The sequence below is a fragment of the Ceratocystis lukuohia genome, assembly GCF_044167205.1.
Source record: "Ceratocystis lukuohia strain C4212 chromosome Unknown Supercontig5_pilon, whole genome shotgun sequence".
NCBI classification, from domain to species: Eukaryota; Fungi; Ascomycota; class Sordariomycetes; order Microascales; family Ceratocystidaceae; genus Ceratocystis; species Ceratocystis lukuohia.
In genome coordinates this window covers 884,961-901,514 of record NW_027263524.1, presented here as the reverse complement: position 1 = coordinate 901,514, position 16,554 = coordinate 884,961, and the positions used below count along the sequence as shown (strand labels likewise).

At 49.3% G+C, this 16,554-nt stretch overlaps 5 protein-coding genes across 5 annotated transcripts; 2 read left to right on the top strand and 3 right to left on the bottom strand.

Annotated features, from left to right (window-relative positions):
• Positions 1 to 2,554: 2,554 nt before the first annotated feature.
• Positions 2,555 to 6,330, bottom strand: HOO65_050246 (SH3 domain-containing protein C23A1.17; the record flags this gene model as incomplete). Its single annotated transcript, XM_071003114.1, has 3 exons — positions 2,555 to 4,302; positions 4,366 to 4,422; positions 4,488 to 6,330. 3 exons carry the CDS (start codon positions 6,328 to 6,330, stop codon positions 2,555 to 2,557), a joined length of 3,648 nt encoding a protein of 1,215 aa, XP_070858305.1.
• A 1,358-nt stretch (positions 6,331 to 7,688) lies between these two features.
• HOO65_050245 (putative RNA polymerase II subunit B1 CTD phosphatase RPAP2) lies at positions 7,689 to 8,561 on the top strand (the record flags this gene model as incomplete). The annotated part of the gene is made up of 1 exon (XM_071000825.1): positions 7,689 to 8,561. The coding sequence occupies one exon, from the start codon at positions 7,689 to 7,691 to the stop codon at positions 8,559 to 8,561; it is 873 nt and encodes a 290-aa protein (XP_070858304.1).
• Positions 8,562 to 9,109: 548 nt separating this feature from the next.
• Positions 9,110 to 9,799, bottom strand: HOO65_050244 (40S ribosomal protein eS17; the record flags this gene model as incomplete). The annotated part of the gene is made up of 3 exons (XM_071003521.1): positions 9,110 to 9,205; positions 9,270 to 9,470; positions 9,653 to 9,799. 3 exons carry the CDS (start codon positions 9,797 to 9,799, stop codon positions 9,110 to 9,112), a joined length of 444 nt encoding a protein of 147 aa, XP_070858303.1.
• A 388-nt stretch (positions 9,800 to 10,187) lies between these two features.
• Positions 10,188 to 11,573, bottom strand: HOO65_050243 (mitochondrial 37S ribosomal protein bS1m; the record flags this gene model as incomplete). Its single annotated transcript, XM_071000824.1, has 1 exon — positions 10,188 to 11,573. The coding sequence occupies one exon, from the start codon at positions 11,571 to 11,573 to the stop codon at positions 10,188 to 10,190; it is 1,386 nt and encodes a 461-aa protein (XP_070858302.1).
• Positions 11,574 to 12,020: 447 nt separating this feature from the next.
• On the top strand, positions 12,021 to 13,425 carry HOO65_050242 (Queuine tRNA-ribosyltransferase catalytic subunit; the record flags this gene model as incomplete). Its single annotated transcript, XM_071003374.1, has 3 exons — positions 12,021 to 12,095; positions 12,202 to 12,452; positions 12,510 to 13,425. 3 exons carry the CDS (start codon positions 12,021 to 12,023, stop codon positions 13,423 to 13,425), a joined length of 1,242 nt encoding a protein of 413 aa, XP_070858301.1.
• Between the last annotated feature and the right edge of the window lie 3,129 nt (positions 13,426 to 16,554).

The following is a 16,554-nucleotide window of genomic DNA, read 5'->3' as shown; positions in this document are numbered from 1 at the left end:
CGGGTCTTTTGTTGCTTTTGCTCCACACGTCTCTCGTCCCCATGCTCATTTCTGCTCAAGTCTCTGAGCTCCTCCTCATCAATCCCTGCCGCTAAAAACTACCCAGGCCCGACAGTCCAATGCTCGTCTTGTGCGTCTTCTGTCAATGCTATCGATGCCTTGGGTGTATAAGCCCCCCTCTCCGGCCAAAATAAAACGAATAAAACAAAGCTCTTTTGGGCTGATCCGTATCGCTGCCTGATATGAACAAAGCTATGAAACTATCCGCCCATTGCCCGCCCATTCTCCCCTCCCTCCCCCCCCCCCCCCCCAACTGCTACTACAACAACGAGCAAGGGCTAAAAACCAGTGCAAAGCCCAGCTTCATTCCTTCTACCTCTTTTGCCTGCTGGTGCATGTGTGTCTTTTCCGCAGGTCAAGAACGGTCCCATTGAAAGGTGTTGGGTGTGCTACTACTTAGTCGGTGTTGTCATGGTTGGGCGTCCGTACATGGACAGCAATGCCTGCTAAAATGCGTGCCTTGGGCTTGCACCCTGTACTAGGGATGGGCCACGGAATTCTGCAGGCAGGTATAGCACCTCCACCTTCGATAGTACCCAGTATGAACAATGCGCTCACCCCAATACACTCACTCATTCCTGGGCCGTTCTTGGTGGGAGGGGAGGGCAAGGCGACGAGCAGACACGCGTAGAATGCAATAGAAGATAGCTTTCTGCATATTTTCACGTCGTTTGTTGATTGGGTCTTTCTGCTTTCTGTTTCTCTTCTCACATGTTCCTCTTCCCTGGCCCATTGTCCTATGTGGTCTGGAGGAATGCTATCCCTGCTGCAGATTGCTGCAAAAGACAAAAGTCGAAGCTCGCACCGACTTTTGCTGGATTTTCCACTGCCTTGTTGCCCACGGCCAAGAGGGGCTGAATCCGACCGAAGCCAAGGTGGCAGGAATTCTCAGGAGGTCTTGGGCGGTGTCTTGTTTCGCGCCCACATCTTGAGAATCACCTGCCGTCTTGTTAGGTTACGGCTCCAGCAGGGCGTTCCAGCTTGCTTATTTGCTAGTGTTGTTGGGAAACAGGGCTAAGCTTGCTTCCGGCTTGGTGTCTTTTACTGTGCTGTTATGACCGCTTGCTTCCCACCTTCTATTGTTTCCATTGTATGGAATTCACCCTTCCTTGACGGAACAATTATACACCAGGGTTCCTTTATTATCCCCCCCCCCTTTTTTTTGCAACTATTGAAGGAAGAGAAATGTTGAATTGTCTCAACAAGCACCTACGCAGGTATATAGGTGCGGTGCGCATGCTCATCACTTCCCAGCCTTCTCATGCCCCCGGGAACAGGAGGAGGACTGAGATACGTGGTATAGGCATGCTTCCAAGCTAAGACCCCGCTAACATGAGAATGCAGGTGCAGATGCAGAAGTAGTTGCCAGCAAAGCACAGCTCATCTAGCTTGGCTCCCACCCGCTCAAGCTCCTTTCTCGTGACTTGCCAACGGCCCAGCAGAAGTCTTGGGACTTCAAAAGGAGCCCTTCCCGTGGAGAGGTAGTCGAGATGCACTCTTCCTCCACTTGCCGTTTTCTGGGGCTATTTGATCTTGGCTGGAGAGGAGGGACAGATGGCCTTGACGAAGAAGATTCTATTTTCGTTCCGTGGCAAGTTCTTGTGCAACACCAACACGAACTGCAACTCTCGTACCACCTCGAGGATACAGTACTGTACATGCTGGGTTTGGCTTAGACTGGCCTATTGTTATCTTCCCACCCCGAGTTTGCCCTGTATACATGTGTTCCGTTTAGTCCCCCATGGAACAAGATCAATAAGATGCATGCACGGCAGCGCTACACACGCACACTCACACGCACACATACACGCACACATACACATACACACACGCACACATATCCCCTCTTCCTAGTGCAAATTTCAACCCCAGAGACAGGCATGAGTACCAAAAATATGCCTGACACTTCGGACACTTGAAATACGAAGTACAAAATGTCACGCCCGGGAAAGCGTGTAAGCTTGATGCACTCCGATAGTTTGTGCATGTGCCCATTCACCCCTCACCTCACTTCATTGATTGGTAGCTTGCTCTGTTGGTGCAGGTCGCGTCACGCACATATGCAAGTCATGAGCTGCTGCACTCAGCATTTAGGGGAAAACGATTGAAGGAGCACAGAGAAGAGTCAATAAGTAATGCAAAAATAACAAACTCGAGCAAGCAATCGAAAAAGAAAAAGGAAAAAAAAAAAAAACCTAAAGATTATCAATGGAAAAAAAAACTATTACGAAGCAGGGACACTAGAAACAATCCTCGAAATGTAGGCTGCAGGAAAAGCAGGCGGCGGATGGGTAAGACAAAGAGATGGAGAGAGCATGCGTATGTATGCCTGTATATGTGAGGAGAAAGAGGGCTGCGCACGCTGAGCCCATGCATGCATGTCCTCTCTAGAAGAAATGCCACACAGTCAGCCAGCATCACACCACACCATAACCTTCCTCTCATCCATTTCCCCCCCAGAATGCCACCCTTCCCCGCTTCTCAACATCTTCCCTCACTTGGCATCACTCCATCCAACCCATGTCCGAGGCATCACACGCCAGATCTTGACCTCGCCACTACGCAAATCATCCAACTTGAAGCTTTCCATCTTGACCTTTTTGCTTTCGCGGCCCTGTTCCCAAGCCCGCACTTTCTTCTTCGTGCCATCCCACTCTGCCACAACGGCCACATGGTCTGGTTTGCCTACATCCATCGAATACTTGGCATGCATCGGCCCATGCTTGCCTTGGAAGCGGGCATTGCGGAATGAGATAATATCACCAGGCCGAATCTGGTCATTTTGTTGCGTCGATGCGTTGGCCATGTTGGCGTAGACTAGCGCGCCGTATGAGCGGGTGCCAATAGGGCCCAAAACATCATTGAACGGCCGGAGCAGATCTAGGACCAGTTTCTGTGGAGTACCATCACCAACAATAGAATCCTTTTTGCCGGTAACTGCTTGGAAAATGGCTTTTCCATAGCGCTCATACGAGTTTTCTAGTTGGTCTTGACGAAGAGCACGCGGAGGTGGCTCGTGGCGCTGCTCAATTTCGACATCTGAGGCATTGTATGGGTCATATTTGACTGTCAGAATCGTCTGTGAGTAGTCCTGGAAAAGGACGTAGATATGGCGGGTGGTTATTGTCTTAGCCCCGGAGTTGGTGGAGGTTTCATGCTCGCTCTCAACCAATATGTCCATCCGGTTTTGGAAAATGGGAGGCACCTGTCCGTCTTGCGTAAACCATTGGGTGTGGGCAGCGACGTCAATGTCTTCGGCGATAAAGCCAAACTCCATTGACATTGAGGGGCGCCCAACGTCGATTGACCGGCGGACTGGCACTCGAACACCATCAAAGGATTGTTTGGCCGATCTGTTCGCCATTGTGGAAGGTGGGACTGGGGCAGCCGGGGCGGCCCTAGGAGGAGCAGACACAGAGGAAATACCTGGTGCAAAGCCCCCTTCCTCCTCTTCAATCATAGGCTGAATTATTGCTTGTCTACTAGTGTAACTGAAGCTTTGGCGTTGAGGCTTGTACGAATATCCACTGTTTGCAGGCTCCGCTTGCTGAACAGGAGCGGACGAAGGAGGAGGTGGCGGCGGAGGTGCAGTACGAGGGAAATCAAGTGATCGGCGACCATCATTTGCTGTTGCTGGGCTAGAAGGAACGCGAGGAGGTACTGCCCTGGGAGGAGGAGCGGAGGTAGGAAGTGGGGGTGCAGTGGCAGTAGAAGCTTCTCCTTCGGGATGGCCAACATCTCGGTGTAATGCGTCTCTATGAGGGACTGATGATGCAATATCAGTATCATAGTCACCGTCATACTCCGTAACCTCCTCCTTTTCTTCTTCATCTGATTTTACAGCAAGAGGAAGACTGGGGGCAGCACTCGGGGGTGGCGGAGGAGGTGCGCGTGTTTGGACTTGGGGGATTGAAGGAGTAGCATCGGGAATGGGAGGCGGTGGCCGGCTGAGCCTCTTGCTTTGGGGAAGGGGCGGGGCGGCTTCCTGGACGGGAGAAGCCATAAGAGGAATAGGCGGGATACGCTGAGCATTTGTAGATGAAGGAGAAGCCACAATGGGTGGCAGAGGAGGAGGAGATCGAGTAGCTGGAGAAGAGGGGCTGCTCTGATGTGCAGTAGTATGACTCTGCCCATCCGTTTCCTCATCATCAGAGGCAGAGCCTGGGCTTGGAGATAAAACCTCGGCTGTAGATGTTGCGACAGCGCTTGGGGCATTAGGGGGGAGTGGTGGAGCTGGCCGAGCTAGAGGCGACCGGTTAGATGAGAAAGTCATGTTGCTAGTCGCTGTTCATTGTTAATACTTACATTCAGGAGCCGGGACTCTGGGAGCTGTAGGGATTGCAGGCGGACTTCTAGGAGTTTCTGTCTCATTGTGTTAGCTCTTAATTGGGCCACTTCACAACATCGATACTGGAAAAAAAACTAACCTTGTGAGGCAGGGTATGATTTGCTCTCACTAGCCTCAGCAGTATCCACCTCGGATGGCCGTTTTACGTCCACGGAGGATCTAGGAGAAGAACCAGGGATTTGGGGAGCAGCGTCTTCCTCGGTGCCGGCTTTTTGGGTCATGCCAGGCAATGCCATGATTCCAGGGATTGGGATTGGAGCTGGAGCTGGAGCAGCAACAGGAGATGTAGGCTCATCGTCACGTGGTTGGTCAACCGATCTCCGCTCTTGAGGGGCCGTGGGTTTCTTCTTGCGAATAGCAGGAGGGCCGCCCATGCCCATGATTGGACCGCCGAACATGCCTGCCATGCCCATGCCTGGCATTCCCATACCGCCACTGAGCTTGGCCATCCGAGCCCGTAGCTCTTCCTTTCGCCTAACTTCAGGATCGATATCATCGTCTTCCTCTTCTTCTTCGACCTCCTCCTCATCTACGACTGCAGCCGTATCTTTCCTAGCGGGCAATTCGCCAGTACCGATAGACTCATCCTGTTCAGCTGTGTCTTCGGGACCCTCGGTGGTTTCTCCAGCACCAGACATGTCAGCCTCATTCCCATCACTAACATCAACGTGCTTGACAGCACGATGTCTAGGAGGCGACGTGGACACTATCGATTGATTGGATTCGTCTTCGACAGCAGCCCCTGTCGCAGAAGGTTCGGCAGATTCACCTTTGCCAACAGCAGCCTCAGGGGCGGTGGGCATAATGTCGAAGCTTTCAGTCCGCTTCTTGGTAGGCTTTTTGGGCTTTTCTTTCTTCGCGGCGATGTCGGCATGACGCTGCGCAGCTTCTAGCTGTTGTTTTTGAAGCAGTGCCATGCGCTCCTTCAAACTCATAGGCTTAGGCTGATCCTCGACATCGGCGTCATTGCCCGATTCCACAAGGAGACCAGCCTTGGCTGCAGCTTCCTTGATTTCTGCCTCCTGCTCTTTGACCTCAGGGTCTTCATCGCGACGGTATAATTTGGGGGTGGGGAAATTGTTGCGGACGGGAGCTACGTAAGCATCCCGACTAGGGGGTGCAGCGACAAAGGGCTTCTTGATGTATTGATTTGATGGGCCAGGCTTGACAGGCACGACAGGGCCACCACCACCCTTGTTGAAGGCTGCAATTCTTTGGAGGAAAGCATTGTTGGTTGGTTTGCCCCCAACAGGGGGAGGGCCGCTAGGCTTGGGCTGAGCCGGAGGGGGCGGTTTGGCTACTGAGGGATTCGAGGCTAAAGTCGGAATGGCTTGCGGGGCATGTGGCTCGGAAGCTTTGACTGGCTGAGGCGCCGGAGGCGCCGGAGCAGAGACATGTGATTCAGTAAGCGGGGAAGTTGGAGCGGGAACGGGTTCGGGGGAAGCACCAGGAGCAGCAACAGGAGCAAAAGTTGTAGCAGTAGCAGTGCTGGCAGTAGAAGCAGTAGAAACAAGAGTAGGCGTCGGCTCCTCCTTGGACTCAGCTTCGGTTTGATCTGAGACAGGCCCGACGGGGGCGGCGGCAACTTCCGGGCCTGGCGGAGCAGAAAGAGCCTCAGAAAATTCAGCGGGAGCAGGATCAAGAGTCTGGTGTGGGTTCACAGCGGTTGCGGGGTCAATAGAGTCCCGCTTCTTGCGTCTGGTGGGCCGTGGCGGTGCTGTAGGCTCGACCTTTTCGACAAAGTTGCGGGGGAAGATGCCCTCTTTTTTCATCCCAGATTCGTCAGTATATTCTCCAAAGTACCAATCATCGTCTTCTTCAGCAGTGACTGTGATAAACTGGCTCTCGGCAAAATTGAGATCATCCTCATGCTCCGAAGTATATTCGAAGAGGGCCTTGACCCGAAATGGAACGGCAGCCATGGCTGTGACGAAGTATGGGCGTAAGCAGACAAGGCAGCTAACGTATGTGTACGACTTTAGCTAGCAAGGCAGCCAAGCAAGTGGTTGGAGTCGAAAAGAGAGAGAAAAAAAAGGTTGTCAAAGTTGGACTTGGATGGCCCCCTTTGTACAATTAAAGGTACAGAAGAAGATAAGCAAGCACAAATTGAATGTAAGAGAACAGGAGAGTAGGGGTAGGAGCAAGAGCACGAGCACGAGCACAAGTAGAGGTAGAAGCAGGAAAAAAGAATAGGGCCAGAGGCGCAGCTGATCACTCCGCAGGTTAGAGCAAAGACAGCTCAGCCCAAAACAGAGCACAAGTAGCACGGGAAAACAAATAACTACAGTCCAATGCCTAGAGGCTAGTCCAGCTACGACACCCAAGGGAGAGTGCGTGTGTGTGTGTGTGTGTGTGTGTGTGTGTGTGGTTTTGATATGGCTTCGACGAGGCCAGACAACCAGAGTCTATGTCGGTCTCTGGGCCGACAAGCAGGGTCGAGTGAGAGCAATCAGTAAGCAAGCAGTCGAGATTGATGGAAACGTGTTTTTGATTTCGGTATATTCGGTTCGGCTAACGCATATCAGCAAAGCTAAGATGCGCCCAGTACATGCATAGGACAAGAGGTGACAAACAGGATGGAAAGAATAGAAAAGTAAAGAGTAGTAAAAGGTGGCATTGAGGGAAACAAGAAGACCTCAAGAATGAAGGAGCCGTAGGTTGGCGAATTCACGACGTCAGCGCATGAATAGTGGTAGCTGCTGGCTAGTTTTAGGTGTGTATGAGAAGGATGAGCTAGCTGGCCAATCACCATTTGAGAGGGTTTTGGGGGAGCCACCGCCTGAAAACGGAAGCCTGTTCATCCATTTTGTTGCCTGCTGTGACTCTTGTGGCCACTGTAGTTCCTAGGGATTCCTGGCAGCTCCTTGTAGCTGCTCCTTGTAGCTGGTGGCGTTGTCCCTAGAAACTTCAGTTGTTGGGCTAAGGGAGGGAGGGGTCCAAGTCACCTCTACCCTTGTACTTAACTCTGCCCCCCTTGGCATTCAAAACTTGCCCCGCCACCTGTGCGCTTTTTAGTGAGTATTGGCTCCTCTTTAGTATCGGTGAGTCCACCTATTAGTTGACTTTCAACACATCCAACTATGAAGATTCGCCAAATATTGTGCTCTCACTGTTTGCTTTTTTCCTACTTTTTTCGAGCTGACCTAATGTTGTTGCATTACGTTGCGTCAAAGCCTTTGCTATATTTCCTCTGCAGACCTTAAGAAATATTGCTCTACTTACTCGGTCCATCTGTTTCTATATTCCACGGTATCTGTCATCACACTATCTTTATCCAACCATGAATGCTGCTTTCTCTACCAACGTCACAACCTCAAAGCTTAAAAGCATTCTTAAGTCATCGCAAATTCTTGACGACGATGATACCGGAGATTCTGCCCTCCAGAAACAGGAACGCGAACGCCATGCCCGCGAAGTTGCCATCAAACATGCCCAAACTATCCAGATGCGCAAAGAAATTGAATCGCAAGTTCTCGATAGCATCGTTGCCCTTTCCGAGTTTCCTCTAGCCCGCAGTCCCAAGTACAGTGCAAAGTACCCCTCCTCATCCGATATCCAGGAATTCAAGGCTCGCATCCGCCTATTCCAACCCAGCGATTACGACGATCTCATAGAAGAGCGGAACCATAATAATCTTTGCGGATATTCACTATGCCCTAATCCACGCATCAAGGTGGCAGGCCGTGGTAACTGGAAAATCATCAACACTGGTCGGAAAGATTTCAACATTGTGCCTAAGGTAGATATTGAGAAGTGGTGCTCTACGGACTGCGCCCGCCGCGCTCTCTATGTCAAGGTCCAACTAAACGAGACGGCAGTATGGGAGCGTGCTGGGAGCTCTATCCTGTCAATTGACCTTCTCAACGAAGGCCAGGCTAACATAGAGTCACTGAACGCGATTACCTCTGAGATGGACAAGATTAAACTTGACCAGGACCGTACTACTGTCCGAAATCTTCAAGATTTGGCTAATGAGCGCGGAGAGAGTGGCCGCTTTGGTGCTGCGACCACTCGGGTTCCCGTTCACATAAACCCCAAGGATGACACCACCGAGTCGGCCCAATCAGACTCGGAATCACAACAAGACCAAGATATCGACTCTCATCTCTTAATCGATGGATACAAACCGAGAACAGGGCCGTTGACAACTTGAACATAATTACAATCTACATTCCTTTTGCAGAAAAAAAAAAACAGCTTTCATGGTTACTGCAAAAGAAGACATGCACAAAATCAAACTTGTCAAGTCACACTACGAATGCCAAAGGCATTGAAAACAAGCCTCTCATGCCAATTCCCTAGCCCAACGTCTGCCTTGCGGGCATAAGAAGACATAGGGTATGTTTGAGTGTGATAGTAGATATCACTTTGCCAAAGCCAACTAACACACTGGCACCACTGTGGGCGCTCATGTATATAGTTTGGAGTAGAGCTTGAGACAATTCCTGCAGCATGACACCATCAGGCTGGATAGGAGAAGAAAATTGGCAATCAAGCATCATCAAGAGACGCAAGGTCTCAAGAGTCAGCGACACCTTGTGGGGGTTGAGATCTGTTCTGTTTATAAGACGATCTAAGTGCGTACTCACTACCGGTCCCCCTTTGACACTTCGCAGCAAGTCAAAATCCCATTTTTGTAATCCGAGCCAGTCGTGAAACCATATTTCCCAAATGCGCAATGAAGAAAAGTTAATGGAACATTTAGTCGCGGCGAGGACGGTCACCGAAGCGGCGGTTGCCACGGTCGTTAGTCTGGACCTGAGAGACGGCAATGACGTTGACGGGGATAGAGTCGAACTAAGAGAAAGTAAAATGTTAGGAGAATTGCATCAAGCTTCCAAGTGTGATGGTGAAGACTTACGCCCAGAGACTTCAGCAGATCCTTGGTCTCAACATCGACATCCAGCTGGCCGTTCTCAGAGTTCTGGGTGAAGTCCAGAGCAGAGACCTCGGGGACGTACTGGTCCTTGCGCTCACGCTCCTCCTCCTGCAGCTTGAAGGAGATACCGCGGACGGGGCCACGCTGAATACGCTTCATCAGGTGGGTGGTGTAGCCGGCAATCTAGATAAAATATGTTAGAGGAAAGGCTCATTACAGACCAAGTCAATTCGACAATCACAGATTCAGGGAACAGCTATATCCGACATGACGAGGGATTTGGAACTGGTCTCTGTATGTGGATCGTGTATTGAATTTTTGCTCGGGAGGTTTCGAGTGTGAGGCTTGTTTTTGGTATGGCGAACCTTGTTGCGGAGGCGCTTGGAGGCAATGATGGCGATCTCATCGCAGATGCGCTTGTTGGTCTCGAAGTCCAGGGTCAGGCGGGGGTAGTACCGCTCAATGATGACCTTGGAGGACTTCTTAACAGTCTTAGTACGAACGCGACCCATTTTGACGAATTTTTGGTTTTTGACTTGGAGTTGAAAGACCAAAAAGACTAAGAATGGGGACTTGTCAACGCTGGCCGATTAATTCGATATGGCAAACCTAATTTTGAAAGTGGAGCCGCGAATTTCGCAAATTGGTGTGTGAATGCCCTATTTATATCACGTGACCGAAATATGGGTATACAGTAGACGGCACTGTAGTGTGGACTGTGCCATACGCTCAGGTTACACGAGGAAATCAACAGTGATTCAGTTAATGTGATTGTAATTATACATGTACATGTTCTATCTTACATCAGTATCAAACGAACAATTAGCGCTACAAGGATCTATAATGCGGGACTTGTACAAGAAATCCCGACTCTTTATATGCCTCTATGCCTTTCTCTGCCTATTGGCCAAGACCATAGTTTTGCACGCTTCCCAAAACGTTGGCTTGATGCTGGTATAGCTTTTTGGGTCTTCTGTGAGGGACAGGCTGAGCTTCTGAAGCGGCCTTTTCTGCTGCCCTCTCTTTAGGGTCCCTGTGGTATACCTTCTTTCTACCCTGGAGCTCTTCGTAAACCATGTTGCACTCAGGCTGGCTTTCGTCTACGGTTAAAATGATTCTGCCTTGGGAATCGACCCGAGCCATTTTGGGGTTGACGTGGACCTTGGCACCACCCACAATTTCGGGGTTGAAGTTGAGGATACCAGGGACGTTTGACATCTCAGACTCGATCTTGGCCGGGGTTCTGACATTGAAACGGTTCTGGCCGAGGGGGATGTCCGTAATAACACCAGCAACACCAAGCTTGGGCACTTCAGAGCCCTTCCAGGGGCTGAGAATTCTGGCGCGTGTGAGGCGGTACTTCTGTGGGCCATATAACGGGTGGTTGGAAAGAAATTGTGATGTTCTTAGATACGAAAGACCTGCCGACGGGTGGCACTTTGGGGGCCCTTCGTTGGCATAGGGACTAACAGGTCTAACAACCACATCTGCCTCTTTGCTGCCTTGGTTTGGAGGAGCAATTGGTGCCAGATCAAGAAACTCGCTGACATAGGAGTATATGTTAAAGCGTGCGCTATCATCACGCAAACGAAGGAAGTAATCGTTCAACATTTCCTCTGAGATTTCACTTGCGGTCTTGGGCGGAGGCGCAGTGCCCTTGCCCTGTTCCATAGCTTCGCGGGCCTCGTTTTGGGTGACCTCGGCAGCCAACTTGGCCCGCACAAACTCACGGAACTCGGGCTTACGCTGGCGCAAGCTGATCAAGTACTTTTTAAACTGCCCTTCGGTCATGCCACCTAGCCAAGGGCCCTTGAATTTCCATCTTTTATGGCTAACCTCATTGGGCTTTTCATTGATAGCAGTGAAGTCGTAGTCCTCTTCAAAAACTGATACCTTTCCAGACTGTACTCGATGAATGTGGGAAACAGGCATTGTCAACGCAACCCCAAGCTCTTGAAACTTTTGTAGTGTGAGGCCATGATCGGCAGCCGAATTGAAATCGGTAACCTTTTCGACGGCATCAATTGCCTTGACGCGAATCATGGGAGTCGTGGTGTTGAGGGTAGTTTTGAGCGGCAGAGGACGCTTCAGGCCCCAATCCCCCTTAGCACGCGAGCTAAGTGGCGATGAAATGGCCTGCGATGTAGGATACGGAGCAGTAGCAGTGGTTGGAGTGGCGTAGATATTGGCAACGGAATCGTGAGCGACAGGAAGAGGTTTTGGCATCGAAAACATGCGGGATGTCCGAAGGAGCCGTGCCCCAGGCGAGACTCGCTGTGTTGCCATTGTGAACAAATAAATTGAAAATCAGTCGCAGCAGGCGAGGGGGTGAATGCTGTGGACTAGTAGCTGATGGCTATTTAATCAGGCTGTCGCAGCAGCTCAATTAAGGCTACACATTGGATTCGATCATGATGCTGGGTTGTTGGGGCTGAGGAAATTTTGGCTCAGAAGGGCCAATCGCGAGCTCTGATTGGTCGGCTGACCTTACTGCCAAATCTTCAGTGCCCCACCATCCATCCCTTCCTATTTGGCACATGAAAAATTAACATGAACTTGTTGACCTTATATGCCTTTTTTTTTTTTTCTAAGCAAAGCTCGCTACTTTGTTGTTTTATCTTCATGCTTTGCGAAGTCGGGATACATTTTTCGTAGTTTTTTTTTTTCTCTGTCTTGAATTCTTAGCATTTGAAGCTTGATTGTGTTTCTCATAGAATGCAAGCTATACGCAAAATGGCTACAACTACTACACCTTCAAATATTTACACCTCCGCAGCCCTTCAGTTCGAGAAAGTTGCACGATGTTCCGTAGGTCAACCCCTTTATTCCAGAATGGTTTCGCCGCATATACTGCCCGAAATCTCTCGTAGTTCTTCATTCATCTTATACTAATTCACGAGGCTGGCCGCAATAGACCACTAGAGCACGTGCGTCTATCCTTACACTTCCCCATGGCACTGTTCAACTTCCCATTTTTATGCCTGTTGCTACCCAGGCTTCTCTCAAAGGCATCACGCCAGAGCAACTGGAAGAAACAGGCTGCAAGCTATGTTTAAACAACACATACCATCTTGGCTTGAAGCCGGGTCAGGAGGTCCTAGACAAGGTTGGCGGTGCACATAAGCTTCAGGGGTGGAACTACAATATTTTGACAGACAGTGGGGGGTAAGTAACAGTATGGGGTCTGCTAAATCTCAAGGGAAATTCTAACAATTCCTGTAGTTTTCAGATGGTCAGTCTACTAAAGCTAGCCAAGGTCACCGAAGAAGGTGTACGCTTCCTAAGTCCTCACGATGGCTCTCCCATGCTTTTGACTCCCGAGCATTCAATGAGCCTTCAAAATAGCATTGGAAGCGACATCATGATGCAGCTCGACGATGTGATTGTCACAACTTCGAATGACCAAGCCCGGATGCGTGAAGCTATGGAGCGTAGTGTTCGGTGGCTAGATCGCTGCATTGCTGCGCATAAAAACACGTCAACGCAAAATCTTTTCTGCATCATACAAGGCGGCCTGGATATTGAAATGCGAAAGGAGTGCTGCCGCGAGATGCTGGCACGGGACACTCCCGGAATTGCAATAGGTGGGCTGAGCGGAGGTGAGGCCAAGGAGGACTACTGCAAGGTAGTGGCTACATGCACTGCTTTGCTGCCAGAGCTTAAGCCTCGCTACGTAATGGGCATTGGTTATCCCGAGGATCTTGTGGTTTCCGTGGCTTTGGGTGCAGATATGTTCGACTGTGTATGGCCCACACGCACAGCTCGGTTCGGCAATGCTATCACGAAGCATGGTATTCTCAACCTTAAAATTGCAAAGTTCATGAACGACTTTAGTCCCATTGAAGAGGGTTGCACATGCCCTTGCTGCCGGCCAAAGTCTGAAGGAGGGCTTGGTATCACCCGTGCCTCTATTCACCACAATGCCTCCAAAGAAACTGCGGCGGCGCATTTGCTCACTATCCACAATGTCCACTACCAGCTCAACCTTATGGCCAAAGTCCGGCAATCCATCATTGATGACTGCTTCCCAGCCTTCATAAAGAAGTTCTTTTCAGACTTGCATGGCGGTAATAAGTCTAAGTATCCTTCATGGGCGGTCAACGCCCTACTTGAGGTCAACGTGGACTTGATGGATTGAAATGATCGACTAGATGAACGGGCCAAGATCCACTAGAAACGAGGTAGAGAAATGGAAAGAAACAAAGCATTCAACCATGCGATGGGTATTACAAACAAGCCATTTTGTTGTCTAAGGGAAGTTCCTGGCATGAGTCTAGACTTGATGTAGCACAGGCGTAGTGTGTCGCAAATCCTTCAGGGCGACTGCCTGTTTGACTGCCACAAGATTGAGAGGATAGGGTTCTCAGTAGTTACACCAAGTTTAAGATAGCATTGGCGCTTACCGTTACACGAAGAAGATGATAGTTCGAGACCAAAAGTACAGCTTATTGGCAGTTCTTTCGTGGTTTTAATCAATGTTTGTCTTAAGATGCTGTATAAGTCTAGATTCGGAATACAAATCTTAGATGAAGGGAAGCTACAAGCAAATTTCCCTTCAATTGAGATTTGCCATCCCTCAAATTGCAACCACAGGACATTATAAATGGGTACCAGGCTTGGTACTGGTGTGGGGCAACTAGAGAGGCTGTCAGCCCCACGTTACTCCACTGGCCCACCTCTTCACATGACCCGCTTGTTGGTAACTGTGGGGCAATGTTCCAAATGACGTTTTTAGTCGGGATGTACGGAAACCAAGGAACAAAAGAAGTTATCAAGAGATTATCCAAGCGCCTAACAGAAGAGCTGTCATTAATACTACGAGAAAATTCTAAAAAAGTTTAATAAAACATTCATGGGGTCAAGCTGTCAGGTTAAGCCGGGATCAAGTGTCACATGCCCGTAGTACTCGTGCTGGCAGGTATGGTACAGGCTGTACAGGATGATTTTAGCAGAAGTTTCGGAGCCTAATACGATGGCCGCTCTTTTCCCATCAAGCCTAATAGAGTGAAGGTTTGTAGGTGTGTCTATATTTGCCGATGGCTGTTGGGTAAGCAAAGACTCTGGTACGATAAGAGCCAACCCAAAGGGTTCAGTAGTTTACAGTCGGAAGTGATACTATTTTAGGTACTTCATAGCACATTAGGCAGTAGCCAACTTCTTTCACTCAACTAACGTGATTATTGGGTAGGTGACGTCATGTGGAAACATGAAACAAGTGTGTATCTACTCATTCTCACAGCATGCGTTGTGGATGTAATGATTTCAAGTACATGTTTGCGCATGCGCAGACTATATTGGGAAAATGGGGAGAGACTCGTATCTAGCTGAATCTTGTTCTCTTTTATTTCCATCTACACCGAAAAAACTCAAGTTCAACAGTCCAAGGACTGAGCCACAAGAAGATCGAATGACCCCACGCACTATCTTCAATGAGGGCCTAAATTGTGCGATTGTTAATGGATGATTTTAGCTTTGGGCTTTGCAGGTTTTTCGGAAGCTCGGGGTATTAATGAATCATGTATTTTTTCTGGCGCAAGTATAGAGTACACTCGCGAAAATCCCAAGCGGAGATCGGAGTTTTTGTGAAGCTTTATTATTTTGTTTTGATTGGAAAGCCAAGAAACATACATATACCCGGGCGAATCATAAATGGGCTCCCGGTCAGCATCGGGATTACGCGGACCAAGCCAAGGACAGAAAGGTTGGTCATATACGATAGTGCGGCCGACAATCAAGCGTATGAGTGTATAAGTTAAGTGTATAAATGACTTGTAGCCGACCCCCCCTACCGTCGATTGCAATCAACACTGACTCGACTCAGCTTGGCCGTGTTATTTCCCGCTACCTAGGCAGTCAGATAAAACTAAAAAATAAATATAAAACGATGTTGATAACTAATCTCTACGCACCCTAGTGCTGTAACGGGTATCAGGGGGCTCCGTGGCCCTGTATATTTGATTCTAGACTTCGGGCTGCTCTTCCTTTGACTATTTGGATTGATCAAAAGCTGTTTATTAATGCTTTTTTACCCCGCCGCCATTCTTAAAAGCCCGTCAATCACTAGTGATGGCCAGCATGGAGAGCTTCCGCTCGAAAGGCCGCACGGACAGTCAGAACAAAGCTTGGCAGGCCAAAGTGGGGTTTGTCACAAAGATTGCTAGGGCAGCTACTTACATCTTCTGAGACTACTTATTTTGGCAGGTGCTGGGTCAACATCAACACCGTACGAGCGAATACCAGTTGCAAACGCCGTGCCTTCCCACCTTTGTGTATACTAAGAGCTTTTTTCAGGGTTTCTAATTTTGCGATGGGGTACAGCCCCGCCCCCCCCCCCCCCCCCCCGTCTACCATTCATGACCTTACCTCTATGCATTCGTCCGCATACTAGTACATCATTGAGTATCAGTCAGCCACCGGCTCACGAATGCGGCTCTATCCATGGGAAGATGTATTAGTAAAAATCAGTAAGAAATGAACCAAGCCTAAAATCATCAGATGGGATAAACAGTCCAGAGCGCAAGGAAGGGAAACCCCGAAAAAAGGCAGCAGCATGCGTAACTTCCGGTGTGCCCTGTATTTTGACTTATCCTGGAGGTCACTCGGCCATACAAAATGCATGGGGAGAATACGTGTGCGGGGTGTAGTTGCAAACGTTTAAAAGAGCACCTTAAAAGAGCACCTTCTTTTTTGGCATTCGGAACTTCCTGTTACGAACCGAATAGAACGATAGTGCTTCTTTCAAAAGCATGCAGTTTTTCCCTCCTTCTCTCTTCATTTTCCTTCTTCCTTTTTCTTCATTTTCATCGTTCTCTCTTTGCTCTATCTTATGGCGACAGATTATCACCATTTCTTTGCTCTATCTTATGGCAACAGGTTATTGCCATTTTTAAGCACTGCGGCTGTTCTGCCATTCAGCTTCTTTTTCCTTCCGTTTCTGCTATTTGGATTTGATCTCTTGACGTCACCCATACCCACCATTGCATTCTTACGTGCACATATACACGGTTTGGCTTATGCTACAATCCTATTAACTGCTAGATCATATTGAGTCCTCTCTCAAAAGCTACGCCCAAGAAATCTTTCGCCTTGTCTCTTGTTCAGGTCACAGATATCTGGTGCTTTTTTCCCATGTCTTGGTTGTCTTTTTATCTGCTTCTGTCTAGACCGTACGTACCATCCCGATCTGGGTCTGTCTTGGTCTGAGCGACCTAGCCCACCCCCCATCCTCACCCATCCTTCACAGAAGCTATCTGTAGCTTTGCTGTCC